The sequence below is a fragment of the Zea mays genome, chromosome 7, assembly GCF_902167145.1.
Source record: "Zea mays cultivar B73 chromosome 7, Zm-B73-REFERENCE-NAM-5.0, whole genome shotgun sequence".
Lineage (NCBI taxonomy): Eukaryota > Viridiplantae > Streptophyta > Magnoliopsida > Poales > Poaceae > Zea > Zea mays.
In genome coordinates this window covers 33,976,152-34,000,474 of record NC_050102.1, presented here as the reverse complement: position 1 = coordinate 34,000,474, position 24,323 = coordinate 33,976,152, and the positions used below count along the sequence as shown (strand labels likewise).

General features: G+C 47.1%; 2 protein-coding genes across 4 annotated transcripts; one reads left to right on the top strand and one right to left on the bottom strand.

The window, feature by feature from the left end:
* Nucleotides 1-5,853: 5,853 nt before the first annotated feature.
* Nucleotides 5,854-7,661, top strand: LOC100383680 (uncharacterized). Of its 3 annotated transcripts, none has more exons than XM_008653521.3 (5): nt 5,854-5,979; nt 6,084-6,219; nt 6,335-6,579; nt 6,709-6,790; nt 6,901-7,646. In XM_008653521.3, the coding sequence occupies exons 1-5, from the start codon at nt 5,971-5,973 to the stop codon at nt 7,608-7,610; spliced, it is 1,182 nt and encodes a 393-aa protein (XP_008651743.1). In that variant the 5' UTR covers nt 5,854-5,970; the 3' UTR covers nt 7,611-7,646. The 3 variants fall into 3 exon arrangements, with proteins under 3 accessions (XP_008651743.1, XP_008651742.1, NP_001353760.1); XM_008653520.3 differs by having other exon boundaries at nt 5,865-5,979; nt 6,081-6,219; NM_001366831.1 differs by having other exon boundaries at nt 5,905-5,979; nt 6,075-6,219; nt 6,901-7,661.
* A 13,721-nt stretch (nt 7,662-21,382) lies between these two features.
* On the bottom strand, nt 21,383-21,889 carry LOC103632238 (uncharacterized). Its single transcript, XM_008654052.4, has one exon. The coding sequence runs from the start codon at nt 21,769-21,771 to the stop codon at nt 21,538-21,540; it is 234 nt and encodes a 77-aa protein (XP_008652274.1). The 5' UTR covers nt 21,772-21,889; the 3' UTR covers nt 21,383-21,537.
* Between the last annotated feature and the right edge of the window lie 2,434 nt (nt 21,890-24,323).

Sequence of the window (24,323 nt, the reverse complement as noted above, 5' to 3'; positions counted from 1 at the left end):
CGTGGTAGGTTCCTCGGAACCCGACCACCTCGAACGTGAGGGTCTCCCTTCGGAAGTTGGAGGGCGTTCTGAAGCAGACAGGAAGGTTGAGTTGTCCGAGGGGCTGGACGCGCTTCCCGGGGATGATCCCGTGGAAAGGCGCAGCGCCTGCCCGGACCGAGGACAGATCAACACGCAGGAGCTCGAGGGTCTCGGCGTAGATGATGTTGAGGCTGCTGCCTCCGTCCATGAGGACCTTGGTGAGCCTGACGTCGCCGATGACGGGGTCGACGACGAGCGGGTATTTCCCTGGGCTCGGCACGTGGTCGGGGTGGTCGGCTTGGTCGAAGGTGATGATCTAGGTAGACTGGCGCCGCCACCTTCACCGAACAGACCTCCCGACGCTCTTGCTTGCGGTGCCGAGCCGAGGCGTTCGCCGCTTGCCCACCGTAGATCATGAAGCAGTCGCGGACCTCGGGGAACTCTCCTGCCTGGTGATCTTACTTCTTGTCGTCGTCGCGAGCCCTGCCACCCTCCGCGGGTGGCCCGGCCCTGTGGAAGTGGCGCCGAAGCATGGCGCACTCCTCAAGGGTGTGCTTGACGGGCCCCTGATGATAGGGGCACGACTCCTTGAGCATCTTGTCAAAGAGGTTGGCACCTCCGGGGGGTTTCCGAGGGTTCTTGTACTCAGCGGCAGCGACAAGGTCCGCGTCGGCGGCGTCGCGTTTCGCTTGCGACTTCTTCTTGCCCTTCTTCTTGGCGCCGCGCTGAGTTGATGCCTCGGGGGCATCTTCCGGTGGGCGGCCCTGGGGCTGCTTGTCCTTCCGGAAGATAGCCTCAACCGCCTCCTGGCCATAGGCGAACTTGGTGGCGATGTCCATCAGCTCGCTCGCCCTGGTGGGGGTCTTGCGACCCAGCTTGCTCACCAGGTCGCGGCAGGTGGTGCCGGCGAGGAACGCGCCGATGACATCCGAATCGGTGATGTTGGGCAGCTCGGTGCGCTGCTTCGAGAATCGCCGGATGTAGTCCCGGAGAGACTCTCCCGGCTGCTGCCGGCAGCTTCGGAGGTCCCAGGAGTTTCCAGGGCGCACATACGTGCCCTGGAAATTGCCGGCGAAGGCCTGGACCAGGTCGTCCCAGTTGGAGATCTGCCCGGAGGCAGGTGCTCCAACCAGGCGCGAGTGGTGTCGGAGAGGAACAGGGGGAGGTTGCGGATGATGAGGTTGTCATCGTCCGTTCCACCCAGTTGGCAGGCCAGCCGGTAGTCCGCGAGCCACAGTTCCGGTCTCGTCTCCCCCGAGTACTTTGTGATAGTAGTCGGGGGTCGGAACCGGGTCGGGAACGGCGCCCGGCGTATGGCGCGGCTGAAAGCCTGCGGACCGGGTGGTTCGGGCGAGGGACTCCGATCCTCCCCGCTGTCGTAGCGCCCCCACGCCTAGGGTGGTAGCCTCGGCACACCCACTCATCGAGGTGGGCCCGACGGTCGCGGTGATGGTGCTCGTTGCCGAGGCGTCCCGGGGTCGCAGGCGCCGTGTTGCGCGTGCGCCCGGTGTGGACCGAGGCTTCCCGCATGAATCGGGAAGTCGCGACGCGATGTTCCGAGGGGTACCCCTGCCTTCGGGAGGCGGAGCTTTTGGCCCGTCGGGCCGCGGCGTCCTCCAGGAGATTCTTGAGCTCTCCCTGGATTCGCCGTCCCTCGGTGGTTGATGGCTCCGGCATCGCGCAGAGGAGCATTGCCGCTGCAGCCAGGTTCTGGCTGACTCCACTAGAAGCGGGTGGCGGCCTTACCCTGACATCGTCGGCGATGCGGTGCTGGAAGCCCTGGGGTAGATGACGCATTTCTCCGGCCGGAGGTTGGCCCGCCCATTCCTGCTTGACGTCCGGGCGGATCGGCTCAAGTGCTCCTGCTCCCTCGTCGAGCCTGGCCGGCACCCCGCGGATTTGCTCGAGCTGTGGGTCATGACCCCCCGCCTGAACGGGGACCACTGCTAGCTCCCGTAGGATGTCAACGCGAGGCACAGGCCTAGGGAGATCACCGTTCTCCGGCATACCAAGATGGTTGCCTTCGGAGGGACCCCCTAGATCGATGTGGAAACATTCACGACTTGGGCCGCAGTCCTCGTCGCCGAGGCTGCGGCTACCGTCGGAACAGTCGGAAAGGCAGTAGTCGCATGCGGTCATGAAGTCCCGCATGGCACTGGGGTTACCAAGTCCGGAGAAATCCCAACAGAAGTCGGGCTCGTCATCTTCCTCGGACCCCGAGGGCCCGTAGGTCGAGACGTCCGTCAGCCGGTCCCAGGGTGACCGCATACGATACCCCAGAGGGTTTGGACTCGCCTCTACGAGAGCGTCCGCCAAAGCGAAGCCGCTTGGCGGGTCGAGGCTGAATCCAAGGGGCGTGAGATGAGAATCGATCGGTACCTCTTGGTCGACGGGCGGTGATGAAGTCACGTCAGGGACTGACTGCACCGTCGTCTCAGGTACGAGGGTGACGCCCAGCAAGCCTTTCGCGAGCGTGCTGGCGTCGTCCGTTTGCTTGGGATTGGCGCGTTGCAGGGAGGCGGCGCTCGTCTTCGTCTCAAACGCGAGGTCGATGCCCGGCGCACCCCCCGTTGGGGCGTCGGCGCCGTCGACTTGCTCGACAGCCGACGAGGTGTCGCCTCCTGCTTGGCCTTGGTTGCCCCGCCTCCTCCTCCGTCGGCGAGGGAGAGGACGGGGTGAGCTCGAATGTTGTTCTTCCACCACGCGGGGAAGACGTCGTCGATTCTGCCGCCGGCGGGCGGGCTGTCGGCCGCTATTGTTGCTGTCGCACGGCGGGGGAAGGAGTATCATGTCGTAGCTGCCGTCGAGGGACATGAACTCAAGACTCCCGAAACGGAGCACCGTCCCGGGCTGGAGAGGTCGCTGGAGACTGCCCATCTGGAGCTTGACGGGAAGTTGTTCGTCAACACGCAGCAGGACCCTACCTGGCGCGCCAACTGTCGGCGTTTCGAGACCGGGGGGTCCCTGGGCCAACGAGTGAAATGTCGCCGCGTGCCCCAGCCCAGATGGGTCGGCGCGAGGCCGAGCGCGAAGGGGGGAAAAGGCGGCCGGAGACGGGCGTGAGAGAGGTGGAAATCCCGCGGCCTTCGTGTTCGTCCCACGCCCAGGTCGGGTGCGCTTGCAGTAGGGGGATACAAGCGTCCACGTGGAGAGGGAGCGAGCGGCCTCACGCGAGCGCCTGTCCCGTCCTCGTCCCCGCGCGGCCAACCCTCTGTAAGAGGGCCCTGGTCCTTCCTTTTATAGGCGTAAGGAGAGGATCCAGGTGTACAATGGGGGTGTAGCAGAGTGCTAACGTGTCTAGCGGAGGAGAGCTAGCGCCCTAAGTACATGCCATCGTGGCAGCCGGAGAGGTTTTGGCACCCGGTTCGTGTGGTGTCGTGGCCGTCGGAGGAGCGCCGGAGCCTGGCGGAAGGACAGCTGTTGGAGCTGTCGAGTCCTTGCTGACGTTCTCTTGCTTCCGTAAGGGGGCTGAGAGCCGTCGTCGTCACAGAGCGTGCGGGGCGCCATCATTGCCTATCTGGCGGAGCGAGCCAGATGGGACACCGGTCTTGTTCCCCATAGCCTGAGTCAGCTTGGGGTAGGGTAATGATGGCGCCTCCTGTTGACGTGGTCGGTCCGCGCCCTAGGTTGGGCGATGTGGAGGCTCCTCCGAGGTCGAGGTCGAGTCTGTCTTCCGTGGCCGAGGTCGAGTCCGAGCCCCTGGGTCGGACGAGGCGGAGACCGTCGGCTGAGGCCAGGGCTGAGTCCGAGCCCTGGGGTCGGGCGAAGCGGAGTTCGTCGTCTTCCGGGGCTGAGCCCGAGTCCGAGCCCTAGGTCGGGCGGAGCGGAGTTCGCCGTCTTCCGGGGCTTAGCCCGAGTCCGAGCCCTGGGTCGGGCGGAGCGGAGTTTGCCGTCTTCCGGGGCTTAGCCCGAGTTCGAGCCCTGGGTTGGGCGGAGCGGAGTTCGCCGTCTTCCGGGGCTGAGCCCGAGTCCGAGCCCTGGGTCGGGCGGAGCGGAGTTCGCCGTCTTCCGGGGCTTAGCCCGAGTCCGAGCCCTGGGTCGGGCGGAGCGGAGTTTCCTATGGTGCCTGAGGCCGGGCCTGACTGCCTGTCAGCCTCACTCTGTCGAGTGGCGCAGCAGTCGGAGCGGCGCAAGCGGCGCTGTCCTTCTGTCAGGCCGGTCAGTGGAGCGGCGAAGTGACTGCGGTCACCTCGGCTCTGTCGACTGGAGGACGTGCGTCAGGATAAAGGTGTCAGGCCACCTTTGCATTAAATGCCCCTGCGATTTGGTTGGCGTGGCGACTTGGCCAGGGTTGAATCTTGGCGAAGACTGGGCCTCGGGCGAGCCGGAAGTATGCTCGTCGCTGGAGGGAGGCCTTGGGCGAGACGGAGATCCTCCGGGGTCGGCTGCCCTTGCCCGAGGCTGGGCTCGGGCGAGGCGTGATCGGGTCCCTCGAATGGACCGATCCCTGACTTAGTCGCACCCATCAGGCCTTTGCAGCTTTGTGCTGATGGGGGTTACCAGCTGAGAATTAGGAGCCTTGAGGGTACCCCTAATTATGGTCCCCGACAATGCTGCAACTAAATAACCAATCTCTCATGTTATGTATGTAGTGCCACAAGCAACCACAAGGATCGGTCCTATATGGGTTCTATGCGTGCGAGTTTATGAGAATGAACAGACGATACATCACAAACCCTAGCAAGGTATTATTACTAATAGTCATGTTTGTATTTGTAAATTAACGATGCAAATGTGAATAGATGATGTTTATAAGCTTCCTTTACAGGAATTTCAAAAAAGAAATCTGGAGAACTTAACCGAAGCTACATTGTATGGTATAGTTGAAGACCTATGCACATTCATATTAAAAGAGGTCATTCCAGCTGAAGAAAAATATCACGTCGCTTCCAGTACATTAGCTATGCCAGCGTTTAGAATATTAACAGAAGTTAGTAGACTATCTCTTAAACGAGATAGTTACTAGCTAGAGCGTAGGTAAAAACTTATATGCTCAGTTTTGATGTATAGAATGTATCGAATTTAATTCAGTTTTGATTGATTGAAAATTTATAGTTGTAAACAGAAAAATATGTATTGTAAACAATATATTGTAAACAGATCTGTGTATAAAATTCAGTTTTGTTTGAAATGATAAGCAGACCGCCAGTGTTAATATTATTTCCACTGGCGAGCTGCTAAAGAAAACCGCCAGTGATAATAATGTTTTCACATACGTGTTTTCTTAAACAGCCCGCTAGTGAAAATTCAGTTTTGTTTGAAAATTTGAAAAAAGACACGAAATTTATACTGGCGGGCAGCTAAAGAAAACCGCCAGTGATAATAATTTTTCACTGGCGATGTTTTAAACAGCCCGCCTGTGAAAATGATATTTCTACGCGCGGTTTCTTAAGGCAGGATTGGTAAATAGACTAACAGGACTCGTCCGGCCCTCAAACCACACCTAGCGTCCGTCCTAGCGTAGTCTTCCTCTCTCGAGAATCATCTGATCACCTCCTTCTCCTCACCTAGAATCTTCCAAGGTCAACATAAATGCCGCGTGCTAGGCGACAACATCCATTGTTATTGTTGTTGAGGACATGCACGCACCGACGAGCGAACCTCCCGCAATGTCATCCGTCAGCTAGCGCTTCGCTTCTCTGGCAAGGTGGCGCTCGGACACGGCACATGTGGCGCCGAAGTGCGACGATGCATGCGTTTGCTGGGTTGGGTTCCAATTCCATGTCCAGCGGCCGACCGAGATCGATGGCGCGCAGCCCACGCTGGCAGCACGCATGCCCCCACCGTGGCACGTCCACCGCTCTCCACGGCGACTCGCCTCGAACCACGCACGGCCGCATATATATACGCATGCATATCTCGCGATCCAGCTCCAGGCGAGACTAGCTAGTGTCAAGGAGGAGGAGCAGCAGCAGAGTACGCACGTACAGCGCCACCCACACCACACCCATGGCAAAGGTACGACGACGAGGCGATCGACTCTTTGGTTTGATGCGAAGTGATGTCTGTTTCCTTAAACACTCCGCTGTTTTCTCGCGTGATGCGTGACGAAGGTGCAGCAGGACAAGGCGGCGTCCGGCGGGAACGGCGGCGGCGATGGGGCGGCGGCGCCGGCTGGGGAGCAGCTGGTGATAAGGGCGCCGGTGCACTGCGATGGCTGCGGCAGGAAGCTGCGCCGCTCACTCCAGCGCCTCGAGGGTAAGAAAGAGCAAGCAAGCAAACGACCGGCCGCGTGCGCGCAGCTATACTTTGTGCCTAGCTATCTCCTTGTCTCTGAGCTATGTTACTGCACTGAACGAGTGAGTAATGGAAGGTGTTGGAGAGGTGACCGTGGACAGCCGGGCCGACACGGTGGTCGTGAGGGGCCGCGGGGCGGTGGAGAACGCGGCGGAGGTCGTGCAGGTCGTCGAGAGGAAGACCGGGGAGAAGGCGGTGCTGGTCAGCCCGTCGCCGCCGGAGAAGCTGCTGCTGCCGGCGCGGTCGTCAGCGCCCAAGGCCAAGGGTGGAGAGACCAACACCAACAAAGACATAGGGAACGAGCTACCGGAACTGGACATGGTACTTAATTAATTTGTTGTATAAACCTTTTTTTCCTAAATTAAATTCATCTTGTCTCTGCATCGCTTTTGCCTCCCTTCATCGATCAATATATAATAACCATAACCTCGTTTTTTTTTGGCGCGTCAGAAAATGGTTACCGTTCTTAAGATAAACCTGCACTGCGACGCCTGCAGCGAGGAGATCAAAAGGCGGATACTTAAGATTACAGGTACTTATGTATGTAAATAATGCAATTGTTGGTACACATGCATGATCCATCCAGCATCCTCTGGGGACAATTGTTACTCATTTTTGATTTGTTGATATATTGCTGGTCAGGCGTGGAGGAAGCCATGCCGCACCTCAAGTCTTCACAGGTGGCGGTGAAGGGAAAGGTGGAGCCGGCAACACTGGTGGGCTTCATCCACAAGTGCACGGGGAGGAGAGCCGCCATCATCAGGGCGGAGCCACTGGATGATGTTCTCCTGCCGCAACCACCAAACCCGCCGGCGGCGCCACCGGCGTCTAAAGCCGAGAGCAAGAAAGATGAGCCACCTGCTGAGAATCCGCCGGCCAAGGTGGAGGAGCCAAACGAGGAGAACAGAGGAGGGGGAGAGAAGGACAACGCGGATGACGACAACCCCAAGACGGAGAAGCCGGCTAGCGACGGCCACGGCGCCGGCGCCGCCGAGGAGCATGGAGCCCATGCAACAACCGAAGGTCCAGACCGTGACAACGACGACGACGCCGGCGATGGGCTCGTGCTGGAGAACCATACCAAGGCGGCGGTGGACCGCCTGTTCGCCGTTCCGACGCCGGCCGGAGTCGTGACGGTCGTTGCGCCTGAGATGGCCCTCGGCAGCCGCAGCTACTGCTACCCGGCGTATCCTTGCGCGCAGTACTACTACCCCTACCAGCCGCACCTGTACCCGCCGCAGCCGTACCCGGCGGCGTCTGCTTATAGCCCTGTTGCCATGTATGGCTATCCAGCAAGCTATCCACCCGAAGCTTTCAGTGAGGAGAACCCAAATGCATGCACCATCGTGTGACATACTAGTATATATGTAGTATAAAAGAAGCCAGTACTTGTGTGTGTGTGTATATATATATATATATATATATATATATATATATATATATATATATATATATATATATATATATATATATATATATATAATAATCGAGCAATGGATATATCTATATAAACTGTATAAAATTTAATGGTTCATTAATTTGGGTACGGTGCCTCAGCTTGATTCAAGGTTTTAAACAAAACTGTTACCTAGAAGACTACAAGAAAGTACATGCATGACCCACCGTCATCATACGCTAAGAATTTGTTTGTACCGGAGGAACAAAAACCAGAGAAAAGGGGAAAAAGTACAAACGGGAAAGGAAGAAAGAGGGGTATTAGGGAACGCAGGAATTCGTGTCAGAGAATATACAAATGTTAAAAGTATATTATTTGCTTAATAATAGAATGGTTAATGTTGGGTCTATGCTTCGTCGCCGAAGGTCTTCTAGGAAGAAGCGACTTTCGGCTGAAGCTGCTTGTGTGAGATGGCCGAAGGTTTCTCTTCATGAAGCTTCGGTATTACAAACCGACTTAAAGATAGAATGACCTTTTAGTCCATAAAGGTCTGAGTCAATGTTGTAAACTTTTATGAGGGGCATAATTGTAATTCCTCACAGGCTGTGTCCTGTGCCTATAAATAGTGAACAATATTCCTTTACTGTTCACGCATTCTGGTAATTGTAATCGCATCTTTCGGGAACCTATCTTTGCCAAGGCAGAGGTATAATTGTATTCAATAATTCAATATATTAAGTAAATATAATTTAATTCGTTTATGATTCATTTATCTTTTCATACCCTTTATTTTATGTTATCTTATATCATCTATTAGAATTTAATTACGAAGACTTAACCTTCGTAATTATGTTCTCATCAACCTTCGTCCATGGTTCATTATCCTCAAGGGGATATTGTTTCATGGGCGAAGGACGTTAACATTTAACATTTTATGTTGCCTTGTTCTTAATTCATAGCATTTGAAAACAAGTCCCCAACATTGGCGCCCACCCCCGGTGAACTCACTTCCACTTTTTGAGCTGATGGCTTCGTTCAACAATCAAGCTGGAGCTGCTTCGGACCCGAAGCTGGTGCTCCCGATTACAGGTGGTTCGTCCTCAGAGCCAGCCAACAAGAAACAGAAGAAGGAAGCACAGAGAAGGGTACATCATGTCGGGGTGCAAGGACCCTTCATCAAGTCAAGATGGTCTCACATTCCTATTACCTTCTCCCAAGAGGACCTTCAGCTCAAGGATTACCCACACAACGATGCCATGGTTATCTCTTGTGTTATCAAAGGATTTCTGGTCCACAATGTCTTGGTTGACACAGGCAGTGCAGCTGATATCATATTTGCTAAGGCCTTCAGACAAATGCAAGAGCCAGAAGATAAGATTCATGATGCTACACATCCTCTCTGTGGCTTCGGAGGAAGACAAATTGTAGCACTGGGCAAGATCACCATGTCAGTAACCTTCGGGTTCATCAACAACACTAGAACTGAGCAAGTTGTGTTTGACATTGTTGACATGGAATTCTTCATCCTGCCTATCTTTCGAAGCAATTATTGGTCGTGGCACCCTCAATGCTTTCGAAGCAATTCTTCATCCTGCCTATCTTTGCATGAAGATACCTTCGGATCAAGGACCCATCGCTATTCATGGAAGTCAGGAAGCTGCCAGAAGGGCCGAAGGAAACTGGACTGACTCAAAAGCAATCCATAACATAGATGGAGCTGAATCTTGTGAACAATACAAATTCAGAAGGGAGAAAGCAGCTTCAGCAGATCAGCCGAAGCCCATGCTCTTATGTGAGGACATAGCAGAGCAGAAGGTGCTGTTGGGCTCTCAATTATCCGAAGAACAGGAGAAAACCTTGATAAGGTTTTTGTTCAACAACAAAGATGTTTTTGCATGGTCAGCCAATGATCTCTGCGGAGTTAATAGGGATGTTATTGAACACTCGCTCAATGTTGATCCATCCTTCAGACCCAGAAAGCAGAGGCTTCGGAAAATGTCTGATGACAAGGCCGAAGGTGCTCGTAATGAAGTCAAAAGACTCCTCAGTGCAGGAGTTATCAGAGAAGTAAAGTACCCAGAATGGCTAGCTAACACTGTTATGGTAAAAAAGGCCAATGGCAAGTGGCGAATGTGTATCGATTTTACAGATCTCAACAAGGCTTGTCCGAAGGACGAATTCCCATTGCCAAGGATAGACTCTTTAGTTGATGCAGCAGCTTCTTCAGAGCTCATGAGTCTGCTAGACTGTTACTCAGGCTACCACCAAATCTGGATGAAGAAGGAAGATGAGCCGAAGACTAGCTTCATAACCCCAAGTGGCACATATTGCTATCTTCGGATGCCTGAGGGGCTCAAAAACGCTGGAGGAAGTTTCAGCAGAATGACTGCGAAGGTTCTCCAGTCTCAGATAGGCAGAAATGTGCTAACTTATGTTGATGACATCATTGTAAAAAGCACGAAACAGGAAAATCATATTGCTGATTTGCAGGAGACCTTCGCCAGTTTCAGACAAGCTGGCTTAAAGTTGAATCCAGAAAAATGTGTCTTCGGTGTAAAGAAGGGGAAATTTCTTGGATGCTTGGTTTCAACAAAGGGAATTGAAGCTAATCCAAGTAAAATTGAAGCCATACTTCGAATGGAGCCACCAACCACAAAAAAGGGGGCCCAAAGATTAACAGGGAGGTTGGCATCTCTTAATAGATTTATATCCAGATCAGCAGAAAGGAATCTACCATTCTTCGAAGTGCTGAAATCAGCCGAAGTCTTTCAATGGGGACCAAGACAACAAAAAGCCTTCGAGGAGTTGAAGCAATATCTGATAGATTTAACAACATTAACTCCACCGACGCCAGGGGCTCCTTTGTTATTATATGTGGCAGCTTCGCACTCAGCGGTAAGTGCAGCACTTGTCCAGGAGAAGCTTGATGGTCAAGTCAAGAAGCAGGTCCCAGTATATTTAGTATCTGAAGTTCTTAGTATATTAAAGAAAAACTATACAGAATTAGAGAAGGTGTTATATGCTGTTTTGATGGCATCCAGGAAGCTTCGGCATTACTTTCAAGCATACAATATTGTTGTTCCTTCTTCGCAGCCGTTGAAGGATATTATGAGAAATAGAGAAGCTACTGGGCGGATTGGAAAATGGGCTGCAGAGCGCAATGAATTTTGCATTGATTATGTGCATAGATCTTCGATCCAGTCCCAGGCGTTAGCAGACTTCATTGCTGACTAGACGCCAGGGGCTCAGGATGAAGAAACAAATAAAGATGCCGAAGTATGGACAGTGTTTTGCGATGGGTCTTGGGGAACCTTCGGGGCAGGAGCAGCTGCTGTGTTGGTCTCACCGTCCAAAGTTAAAACCTGTTATGCGGCAAAACTCGATTTCAGTTGTACAAACAATATTGCTGAGTACGAAGCCCTGCTTTTGGGTCTTTGGAAGCTAAAAGCAATGGGAATCAGAAGGGCCATTCTTAAAACGGATTCCCAGGTTGTTTCGGGTCATATCGACAAGAGTTGCAAGGCTAAAGATCCGAAGCTTGAAAAATATCTGGACACGGTTCGAAGAGTCGAAGCTTCCTTCGAAGGATTTTCTGTCAAAAGTATCCCTCGAGGACAAAATGAGCATGCTGATTTGCTAGCTAAGTCAGCAGCACAGGGGCTGCCTTTACCTTCGGATGTGTTCTTCGAAACAATAAAGACACCTTCAGTGGAACTCCTTGAAAGAGCAGTCCTCAATATATCTCCTGTTTATAGCGAAGATTGGAGAACTGAAATCATTTCTTACCTTCAGGGTAAATTCCTTTCAGATGACGAAACTTATAACAGGAGGATAGAGGCAAGAGCTCGTCCATATGTCATGATAGAAGGGGAGTTGTACAAGCATGGAGTTTGTGCTCCGTTGCTCAAGTGTTTATCTAGAACCGAAGGCATAGAGTTGATGAAAGAGATACATGCAGGCCTGTGTGGATCTCACATTGGATCTAGGCCGTTACTTGGAAAAGTTTTCCGTCAAGGGTTTTATTGGCCGAAGGCAGCTTCGGATGCAGCGGAATTAGTTTAAAAGTGCGAAGGTTGTCAGAAATGTGCAAGAGATCAAAAACAACCTTCGTCCTTAACACAGCTCATACAACCCATCTGGCCATTGCAAAGGTGGGGCCTTGACTTGTTGGGTCCATTACCACCGGCCCAAGGGAACTTAAGATATGTTGTAGTGGCTGTGGAATATTTTTCCAAATGGATTGAGGCAAAGCCTTTAGCCACAATAACTTCGGCCACCATTCAAAAGTTTTTCTGGCAGAATATTATTTGTCGTTTCGGGGTACCAAAGGCCATCACTGTGGATAATGGAACACAGTTCGACTCCGAAGCTTTTAGGGATTTCTGTGATCAAATTGGTACGAAGATCCATTTTGCATCAGTCAGGCATCCGGAGTCAAATGGGCTCGTTGAAAGAGCCAATGGCATTATAATGACAGGAATAATGAAGTTAATCTTCAATCAACCCAGGGGAAAGTGGCCAGATCAGTTAACCAAAGTGGTGTGGAGCCACAACACAACAACATCAAGGTCTACAGGCTTTACTCCATTCAAGTTATTATTCGGTGACGAAGCAATAACTCCGGAGGAAGCTAAAACTGGATCAATAAGAGTAGTAGCTTCGGCAGAATCAGGTTTTGAAGATGCTTATTCTGTGGAAAAAGATACTTTAGAAGGGATTAGGCTTCAAGCTGTGGAGAATATCAATAAATATCAAGCCGAAACAATCAAATGACGAGATAGAAAGGTTCGGCTAAAGAATATTGAGCCAGGACATTTGGTGCTTCGGAGAGTGGCCAACCCAGACACAGTGGGCAAGTTGCAGTTGAAATGGGAGGGACCTTTCTTAGTAGCATCTTCGTCAAGACCCGGTTCATATAGATTGAAGGATATGGACGGCAACGACATTCCTAGATCTTGGAATGCGGATGAGCTTCGGCGATATTATGTGTAACTTGATGTAACTTTTTTATGTTTTTTCTTTTTCATGGCACCCTTTTCCTTTCTAAAGGGGGAGAAAGGTTTTTAATGGGGCCATCATATGTAATTACCTTTTTTAGTTCTATAAGAACAAAATCCCCCAAAGAATGTAAATGTAAAAGCTGAGAACGCACCATCGAGTGCCGAAAAGTAAAAAGCAAAGAAGCTCCAAAGTCGTTCCTAAGGGAATGCAGAGCTTACAGCGAAAAGTCAACGCTGATTCCGCCAAAAGTAAAAGGCGAAGAAGCTCCAAAGTCGTTCCTAAGGGAATGCAGAGCTTACAGCGAAAAGTCAACGCTGATTCCGCCGAAAGTAAAAGGCGAAGAAGCTCCAAAGTCGTTCCTAAGGGAATGCAGAGCTGATGTGTGATTGTTTCTAAGAAAATAATGGCTGAGAGTATGACTTCGGATATGTGTTTGGACAATTCATTCGCACATCACATTACATCATAGCATTTGCATTCATAAACATTCATCCAGGCATATGTAGGATAATCATCATCATGGCATAAGTGATTGCTTCGGCATAAGAGAAGAGCTTCTTCGCGAACAAAAAGGAGAGCTTCGGAAGAAAGGGAAATGTTGTTTTCTATGCTTCGCTGTGTACGAAAAGAAGGGAAGGTGTTTTTTCGCCTTCGGCTCAAAAAAGATAATTTCGTCCACAACAAAGCACTTCACATACATTAATGGAAGGGTAAGAGCATGATACAAGGTATGAACAGAACTCATTAAAGACAAGTTTAGTTACATTTACAAAAGTTATCTCAAAAGTTTCCTGAGTCTGTCTACAGTCTACTCCTACTTAATCTTCGGGGGATCTTAGCTTCGACGTCATTCTTTTCAATCATCGGCTTCGGCTTCGTCATTCTACATGAATTAAGTTGTTGTTAGTCAAAATTGAGCTTGAAGGAAGAGGTAAGCACAAGGTATGATTTCTTACTGGTTCAAGATGGCTCCGAGCTTCGTCTCCAGCCTTTTCTCGCCCGCCTTTTGTCCATATCATTTTCACAAATCTATTGGAAATACTTCGGGCGAGATCAGGAATGTCATCTAGGATTGATGGTGATAAAGTGAAATTGGGCCTATTGACAATCTTTCCGTGATCACAGCCAGCTTTTAGGAAGGCTGCAGCAGTGCCCCGAGAAGCTACCCAGGCACAGAAGTCACCGTGCCCAGCTATAACTTCGTCGAGCTCGTCAATTTCACCCTCAATATGTTCGAAGGTCTTCGATAAATCTTCAGCTGAGGGGGTGAATTTCTCACTGCTGGCTCCAACTGAGTGAAAAATTTTTCTTAGTCGTTGAATGCATCTGTTGCTAAATTCCAAACATTTTTCTTGAAGGCCCGTCAATAGTTTTTTCAAATCTGAATTTTGTTGAGCTTCGGCTTCAAGTTTTATATTAAGTTCTTGCTTTTCTTGTTCAAACTGCTCAGATTGGCGGAGAAGCTTCGTGTTCAGTTCTGTTATTTTTGCTTCGGCTTCCGCCAATAAACCTTCGGTTGCCTGGAGCTCAAATTTCTTTTTCTCGATAGCATCTGATTGCTCCTTTATTTTGCTTTCTAAATTTTCAATTATAACTTCGTGTTTCTTGTCTTCAAAATCTTGCTGCATTTTTAAGGCTTTGCTCAACAGCATACTCTGCATGAAAACAACCCTTGTTAGATATGTTTTTATTATTAAAAACAATAAAAGTTAAAGGAAAAGTAGTTCACCTTGAAATTGGAATAAAATAAACTACCAACGATATGTTGTCGTCGGTAGCGGCTAATGTCTGTTTCTAGCTTCGGAAAACCGATACTCTTTGACAGAGTACCGATAACTTTGGCTCCAGTTTGGTTTCGGATACAATCTAATTTCTCATCATCAATACCTCCGAAGAGGAGTGCTCCTGGCTTGTACCCGCAAGATTTGGCATACTCTTTAAGCTCTTCTATTTCGGGTTTTGACAATTTTTCTCCAACTAAATTTTGAAACATGAAGGCTTCGTTTTCTGAAGCTTCATCAGCAATTTCCTTTCTTTTCCCCGACGCTGCGGCCGCGGCCTCTTCGGCGGCGGTGGTAGCCTCTTCTGTGGCCATGTCCAGCAGTATTTTGTCAATGTGTTCGATTGTGCTCTCCAGGTTTAAATCTTCAGCTGAGGCAGCTTCGGCAGCCGCGACCTCCGAAGGTGTGATTTCAATATCTGTCCTTTCCTCAGCCGCTGGTGTCTTTTGAGCTGAAGCTCTTGGCGGTGTCTTGTCAATTACCTCTGTCACACCGATGATTCTCTGTCTCTTTACTTTCGTCGTTTTCTTCATTTTTTCGGGCTCCTTTTCCTTCTGAAAAAACTTTGTCAGTTGAGGCCCCAATGGACTTAGCTTCGCAGGCAGGGATTCAGTCATTACCTTCAAAATTGCCTCCACATCAGTGGCAGAGGGTGATGAGGGGGTTTCTTCTTCGTCAGATATTTTTCGCTTCGGAGAAGACGCTTTCCTCTTCTTCGGAATTTTCTTCTTTGGTGTTTCTTTTTCATCTTCATTTAAGGCTTCAGTTATCCTTTTCCTTTTCTGGCCTCCGACACCTTTGTTCAGATTTTCATAGTCAGGGTATTCAAAACCCAAGGCGTCCAGCACTCGGTTCAGTCTTCGCTTCGGACGGGTGCCGAAGGCCGCAGTCATCAATTGATCTTCTTTTTTGGAGTAGTTGCCAAGTATTTCATTACACATTACTTCAATTGTATCCAGCCACTCTTGGCAAGGTGTTTTAAAGTATTTCTTAAACTTGAAATAGTAAGGTAAACGCACAAGTTCACCTTCTTTCTTTTCCCCCTTTAGCTTCGGCATTTCCCATTCTTTTAAACTAGGAAAAACCTTGAAAGCCAAAAACTCCTGAACCAGGTCTCTTGTACTGATATGCTCTGCAATAATTCTGAATTCATTCATTGCTTTTTGAGTTGGACCTTCCGGTGTCATGTTGCAATGGGGGCGGGTTTCTCCGAAGATTAGTTCAAGTGGACTTTGCACAAGCTTCTCCTTGTCGTCATCAACCTTGACATAGAACCACTCCGACTTCCAGCCTGCTGCCCATTTGCTTCGGTAGCTGATTACAGGAAACTTTGTGGTTTTCCGGTAAGCAAAATTGTAGCAACCAAAATTGTCATGCAATCCATCTTTTCTAGCCTTCGTCTGATAGTGCAGTTCGTGAACTCGACAAAAGCTGTCCGCAAACGGCTCCACCGCTTGGCTTCGGAGGGCCCAGATATAAACGCTAAGCCTAACGATAGAGTTAGGAGTCAGCTGATGAAAGTAGATACCAAACCTCTTCAGTACCTCTGCAATAATCCCATGTAGGGGGAATCTTAATCCAGCCTTTAGAAAGCTCTTGAAAATAACAATTTCATCCTTCTCCGGCTTTGGGGTAGTCTCTTCTCCCCCGAAGCGTAATAGCTTCTTCTGATTCTCATTGAAAAAGCCCGACTTTACCATTTTGGAGAGATCAGTCTTCGAAACAGTAGACTTTCCGAAGTCCAAGTGGCTGGGCTTGCTTGGCATGGCAATACGATAATCGTCTTCAGGATCGGTTTCCTCAATATCTTCTTCTGCTTCGGCAATTGCTTGTTCTGCCTGTTCTGCATCATCACTGGGGATCTTTTCCGAAGTTACCAGTCCGGACCTTTGCATCGCTTCGGAGATGGGAACAGTCTCCAAACCTTCAGCTTCGCCCTCCTCACGCTCAACCCTAGCAGTAGAACGCACTCTGGCCATTTAATTCTGAATTTGTAAAAATTTAATACTTTTTTCTTCCCAAGTCTTTTCTTCTGACGAAGCAGGCTTCAAGCTGGAGCTTCGTTCGATTCCGAGAGTTAAGCTTCGGCGATGGTTAAAAATTTTGGCAGCAAAACAGTGCAAATAGCAATGAATGCTGTAGTAACTTCACACCTACTCGTCTGTTTATATAGTACTGCAGGTAAGAAGGCGAAGCGCCAGGATTTTTACACCAGGCGGGCACCCGCTCGCACTCGCTGCGTGGTGGACCGCAGAGACCAAACAGTAACTCTGCAAGGTGGGACCGCTAAGTGCTGGGAAACTGAATCGTTTCTCGACAACGAGCTCAGGGAAGGTGTTTTTTGGACCTTCGGCTTCCCGAAGCTTAAGAGACTTTTTTCACGGATCAAGCTCGTTACGAAAAACGATCTAGCACCGCGAAAGGGGCTACTGTTGGGTCTATGCTTCGTCGCCGAAGGTCTTCTAGGAAGAAGCGGCTTTCGGCTGAAGCTGCTTGTGTGAGATGGCCGAAGGTTTCTCTTCATGAAGCTTCGGTATTACAAACCGACTTAAAGATAGAATGACCTTTTAGTCCATAAAGGTCTGAGTCAATGTTGTAAACTTTTATGAGGGGCATAATTGTAATTCCTCACAGGCTGTGTCCTGTGCCTATAAATAGTGAACAATATTCCTTTACTGTTCACGCATTCTGGTAATTGTAATCGCATCTTTCGGGAACCTATCTTTGCCAAGGCAGAGGTATAATTGTATTCAATAATTCAATATATTAAGTAAATATAATTTAATTCGTTTATGATTCATTTATCTTTTCATACCCTTTATTTTATGTTATCTTATATCATCTATTAGAATTTAATTACGAAGACTTAACCTTCGTAATTATGTTCTCATCAACCTTCGTCCATGGTTCATTATCCTCAAGGGGATATTGTTTCATGGGCGAAGGACGTTAACATTTAACATTTTATGTTGCCTTGTTCTTAATTCATAGCATTTGAAAACAAGTCCCCAACAGTTAACATATATTTTAAAACCCCTTTCCACAAGATGACATGGCTGCCCCTTCCATTATGTCTAGTATCTTTTCTATTTATTTCTGGAAGCAGTGTACTCCAATCTCTTCACTTCTCTCGTCCGGTTATCACGAACGTATCATACTAATATCTTAACAACAAAAAATCACATAAACTAGTGAAACTAATTAAGTTTTACAAGTCTTGTCAAGTTAACAAATTAATTATACAAGTTTTTTTTTAAAAAAAAGACATATATAGTAACCTATGTGTAGTGAGCACCCTGCTATCACAAGGGTAGTGAATGTGAGCCAATAAAAATTCTTGTACTAAAACTAAACAACTGAAGCGCTCTTGGTTTGATTTCTTAAATTTTAGCCCCAAACCCCAAAGGCACCAAAGACTACAAAAACATTCAAAGCAAGAACAACTTAATCAATCGTCGATTGGATGTTCTAAACAAGTTCGTGGAAAGATTACTGATCTATTGTAAAAAATATAACATGATTTGGACAACAACAAAAAATCCGAGGAAAGATCAAACTGGAGACCCTTAGAGTAGAGCGAAGGTGCAACTCAAATGTACAGCAATGCATCTGATTGCTTCCAAACTTTATGGACAACAAGAAGAGAGGAGAACAAACTCGAGAAGTTTGGACACATAAAGATCAAGACTTGTAACCTAGACCAGAAAACTCAACTCCAATAGGGGTTTTGTCAAATGTACAATTCTATTAGAAAAATTATCCATGAGTTGGATCAAGTCATACCAGATGTTGCAATGATTCTAAGGCCGTTCTTAAACCAAAGATCGACCCACAGAACACTTCCCAAACTTGCAAAGCCAAGAATCAACTCAAAAATCAATCAACAAGAGTAGGGAGAAGAGGAACCAACTCAAGAACGAAATCCATCATATTTTGACTTCAATTTAAAGGCTGGAGGTCACACTGTGGTTATGTCACACTTACTCAAAATCAAAAAAACTTAGATGTCATAGGTTCAAATCATCTAAGGATCTCATAATAAAATAAATGTGAGGAATGAAGATACAAGCTAGAGAGATGGCTGAATGGTTTAGCTCTCCCCTCCTATTTATATAGGATTATTCCTGTTTTCGAACTATCCCTAGATACATATAGTCTATCCACTCAACTAGGGGCAAAAGGAACCAACTCTTGAAACTTTGATCTGACAGTCACACACTCTTCACGAAGTTTCTTCTTCTTGACGCACCCTCCGCGATCTCTGACTTCCTCCAGAATCGTGCCACCAGGTTTTGAGGTCTAAACCTGGTGAAACCCGTGAACTGTCACAAGGTGGTTTTGAGGCTCAACCACCAAACCTCCGTGGGTAGCATACTCCTTATGTGTCTCCAACATACTGCACATGTGTTCTGCCGGTTCGCAACTACGTCGGCAACATGACATGCTCCTCCATGTCATTGCCCGTGTTTGTGTCCCTAGGCATCAACCACCATGGCTAGTTAAAGTTGCCTAGGGGGTGAATAGGTGAAACCTAAAATTTACAACTTCAAAACAAAACTTGATCCCAATATTATTGTCAGAGCAAGATGTAAGTTAATCGGAGTAAGGGTTAAGTTCAACTTGCGGTATGTTCTTTTGTGAATATATGGAATTAAGACTTAGATTAACAATGATTGGTTTAGATAAGGTCGACACAAGAGAACTTAGGGAGGAAAGGAGAAAACAAATTGCAAACAAGAGAACACAAGGACACGACAATTTGTTTACTGGAGTTTGATTTTACAACTAAACCTACGTCTTCATTGAGGAGTTCCATAGGATCGGGGCTCTTTCAACCCTTCTCACTCAAATTATCACCAGGATCAAACTTGAGTCCCTTTTGCTTTTCTCAAGAGTGAGACTGAGTCTCGCAAGGCACTCCACACCTCGGAGACTCTTGATCACTTTATAACTCAATGGGACCCTATCTCCAAAGCTCAAGATCACAAAGCAACACTCTAGCTTTAGCTCACTCAAGTGCTCTATCACAATTCTCACAAAGAATGGCTATCTTTTAAGCTCACTTCACTATTTTGGTCACATGAGGCTCTTTGATCACTTAGGGATGTTGCACTTGTGTATAGGATTCTAATGTCTTTGTTGAGGTGTATCATTCAGATCATCACTTTGCCTAAGTCCAAGTCCACCTTACATCCATTTAAATTATACCTTGTATACTAGCAAACAATATTAGTCCAAATGGTCATATCGTTCATTAAACACCCTCAAGGAGTCATAGGGTCCATTTTCCTTACATGCATCAATCGATACCACCAAGTTATATTGGTTCATGCCTTATTTATGTCATCTATTGAATATATGTCCCATAGTCAGTGGAGGCATAACTCCAAACACAATATGAACAACTCAGGAATTAAGCATAATAAAATTTAAAAAGAGGTGTTGAATGGATTCTAATTTACCACAGAAACAACAAAAAATAGCTTCTAGGACAGTTTCTTCTAGTGAGGTTATATTTAATAAGGATGACCCTATTTTTTAAGATATAAAAGAAGACTTTAAGTTTTAAAGGTGTTTTGGTTGTTAAATCACCTATATGGCATTAATATCATTACTAACTATAACACAATATAAGAACTTCACTGTAAATACACCAATTTTATTCAATGTTCCAGTTATTGTGTCTCTACCAACTTGTAAGTTAACATTCACAATATGTGCCACAAGGTTGTGTCGTTAATGTAGTTTATTACCCACCAAAGCTCTTGTAAATGAGATATTTAATGGACTTGTGCTGAAGACTTCAACAACTATTGCATGTTTCTTGCAGATAATGTAATACAACTTTGAGTAACGTGAGCATAAAGTGCTCCCTAGCCAAATATCTTCCTAGAATCTGATTTGAGAACCATCTTAGGTTATATTTAATAAGGAACCTTCAAAAGATGTTGAACTAGGGGCATAGATATAAAAGTCCATAAGAAGAATAATGGCCCTCTTTTTTAAGATACAAATGAAGACCTTAAATATGTTTTTGTTTGTCAAATATCTTGTATGACATTAATACCATTGTATTATTGACTAGAACACAGCATAAGAACTTCACTATAAATAAACCAAATTATTTTATGTTCGAGTTATTGTGTCTCTACCAATTTGTAAGTTAACACCCACAATATGTGCTACAAGATTGTGTTGTTACTATAGTTTATTACCTAACAAAGCTTTTTTAAATGAGATATTTAGTGGACTTGTGCTAAATACTTCCACAACTATTGCATGTTTCTTGCGGACAATGGTATGCACTTTTGGGTAACGTGAATATAGTGTTTTCTTGACCTGATTTGAGAATCATCTTCCAGATTAAAGTTTGCCGAACTAAGAAAATGGTCTTTCACGACTATGTGGCATGTCTAAAAATAAGAACCACCTATTTTTTACTCAAACTAGGCATGTTTGTTTTAAATACAATTATTTCTTAGTATTTTTTTTGCAAACTCCTATGTTCATTTATAAGCTTAAACAAGCACTTACACAAGAGGCATTTGTTTTGTAAATTCAAGTTTTGGACACCCAAACCACTTTGTTGACCCTGGTTGGCAAAGCTATAGCCCATTTGACCAGTCTATATATATTTTTTATGCTGACCATTTTGTTAGAAAAATCTTGATATATAAAACTCTACTTTCTTCAATAGTTCTTTTGGGATTAAAAAAAAGAGAGCATGAACGGCAAACTAGAAAAAAAAACAAAATTAGTTAGAACTAGCCGACTGTCAGAACTCAGAAGACAATACCTTTCCCTTCCCAGCTGCTCAATTTTCTTCTCAAACACGACCTATCCTCTAATCTTTTTATAATTTAGCCGACTGTCAGAAGATCTCACTCTTACCTTATATAAAAATTTATCTTTAGACTGGATAATTGTACATAGAAGTAGCTCTATATGTTCTTCGCTTGCTCAATATCATGATCAATAAAGACGATAATCGTGTTATCTGCGTATATATTACAAAATAGATACTCCTGCATCCACTTATATTGAGTACTGAAAAAATAGACAAGAGCAGCAGAACTGAAAAACACACACGCAAATTTCAATCTACTCCACCGGATCCGGTTTGGTTGTGTACACATGCACGCCGATGGCTACCACCACGATGGTGAGTATGCAGAAGTAGAGGATGGCGTGGACGAGGATGGCGAGGGCGCTGGTGCCCATGTTGCCGAACTCCACAACCCTGACCCTCGCCGGCAGCTGGAACAGGAACCCCGGCGACAGCAGGATGAACAGCACCACCGCCACGATGATCGGCCCCCAGTCCGTCGTCACCATCTCTCTCTCTGTCTCCGTCTCGCTCGCTCACACCTTCGCTGTGTGACTATGCTTTGCTCACGTCGGTTTGGGGAGTCAATAAGGGGCCCGGTAAATACCATGCTTTGGGAGCAAGGAAGCCAAAGGCGGTGGCGGCAAATTAAAGACGAAGGCCAGCAAAGAGAGCGTGATGAGGAGCGACAACGCGGCTTGGACTTGTTGGACAGATCGGCCGCTTCTGGCCGCCGGCCGGTAGCAAAGGAAGAGATCGTGTAAGGAGTTTTGTTTGATACTCTCTCCTCTGTCACAAAATAAAATTCATTTTAATATTATATTGAGTTCATACAATATAATACTTGACGTATGTATTCTATAAATATATCTATATTTATTATCATTTAGTTAATATAGACATAAAAATATAGAGATAAAACGAACACTATTTTAGAACTAATGGAATATATATTATTAATGATATTATCGTGTGTAGTATCTAAAATTTAGTGTGTGTAGATTGACAAAATGTATATATAGAGTCTTTGTATTTATTTTCTATACTATTGTACTTTAGTATTATAACAATAATATGCTAAAAATCATTGGCTCCCTTAAATTTCTCCCACCTCCTGGTAAGTATTATCTTACAATAAGTATATAAAAAATACTCAAAGTGATAAATAAGTATGCACTCGTACGCACGGCGGCTCAATGAAAATATGAGTAGCTACACTCGATCGGGTAGTCGGGTGTAAGAAAAACTCACTTCTAAAAATTGGTCTACTAGAAATCAATTTTAGAGGTGGCTAAAATCGGTTTACGGAGATAGAGAAACATATAGAGGCGGTCAGGCGGACAACACTACAGTAAAATAATAAACATCCGACCGTTAGCTTATGTCCGACGGCTGCCTACGAGACCGTCGGACATAAGCTTATGTCCGACGGCCACCTCTGGCTCTCGGAAATAGTGCGTTATGTCCGACGGCTACGCTGCTAGCCGTCGGACATAAGCTTACGTCCGACGGCCGAGTCCATAACCGTCGGACATAAGGCGTTTTAACGCGGATCTGACCCCGCGCGCCGTTTTATTTTCACGCGCGCTACCTTCTCTCTGCCCGTCGCCGCCGCCGCCGTCTGCAATCAGCCGCCCCGTCGCCCACTGCCCCGCCGCCATTGCCCCGCCGCCATTGCCCCGTCGCCGCCAACAGCCCCGCCGCCCACAGCCCCGTCGCCGCCCCGCCCGCCGTCGACGCCCGCCGCCGGTCGCCCCGTCGCACACACCGGTGCTGCCCCGTTCGCCGGCCGCCGCCGCCCCGTGCGCCCGTCGCCGTCCGGCTCCCCACGCCCGCTAAGTGAGTATCCTTAACATTGTTTATTAGAATTGTATGTATTAATGTATTTGATTAGAATTGTATGCATGAATGTATTTGATTGTTTAGTTTGTTATGTTCGACGGCCAAAATTTGATTACGTAATTAAATTAGCTTGTTTTAGTTTATTTAGTGGTGCTTTAGATAATTTAATTTTTTAATTTCCGAGGGTAATTATTATGCCCTCGGAAATAAGGTCATTTTATATGATTTGTCATCCATAACAATGTTATTTCGTATGTAATATTGTATTGTGGTTTATTAGTTTAATTATTTAATAATGCACGATGATTCTAGTTAATCATAGTGTATCGTAGTGTGAACAAACGAAACCTAGGCGTCACCCGTTTCGGCCCAACACACCTTACAAGCGACACATGTGAGGTATGTTGGGCCGGAATTGTCCCTTTATTGGACAGCCTCGGGGTGACCGACAGAGTCCGTGTTTATGACAAAAGCATGTGCTCCTGCTTAGTTTCGGCAGCATAACCCCTCTGTTCTCCAATTGCACCATTTTTAGGCGTGCGATTGGAGAACAACGGGGTTATGCTGCCGAAATTTCGCACGACCACATGTCTTGTCATAAACACGGGCTCGTCGGTCACTCCTGGGTGGGTTTAGGACCTATCCTTTTCCTATAGATGTAGGGGCGTGATTTCTTCGTAAAAACGGATGGTCCGTGCATTACTTATCTAATTAAGTTAACGTCTCGTATCTAGTATGGAGGAGAATCGTCGATGGATGTATGAAGGTTGGAAGAAAAGAGGTGCTCTATCAAGTGAGTGGGTTGCCAAGACTGATGCTTTTCTCGACCATGCTTTTGCTCGGTCAGAGACTGAAACCGATGTTAGGTGTCCTTGTAGCAAGTGTCGGAACATTAATTTCCTTGACAGGAGGACTATGTCGATACATATTTGCAAGAACAATTATATGCCAGGCTATGAGGTGTGGGTGCACCACGGTGAGGACCCACCTCCTCGTATTGTATCGGAAGTTCAGTCACATGAAGAGGAGGACTACGATAGGATGGAGGAGATGCTTGACGATGTACGCCATGAGCTTCTAACCATCGATTCGGAGAACCCCGGTCAACCCACCGAGTTTGAGGATCCAGCTACACCTGAGGTTCAGAAGTTCTTCGAGCTCCTTAAAGCTGTCGAAGAGCCGTTGCATGAGCACACAAAAGTGACCGTCCTTGTATTTG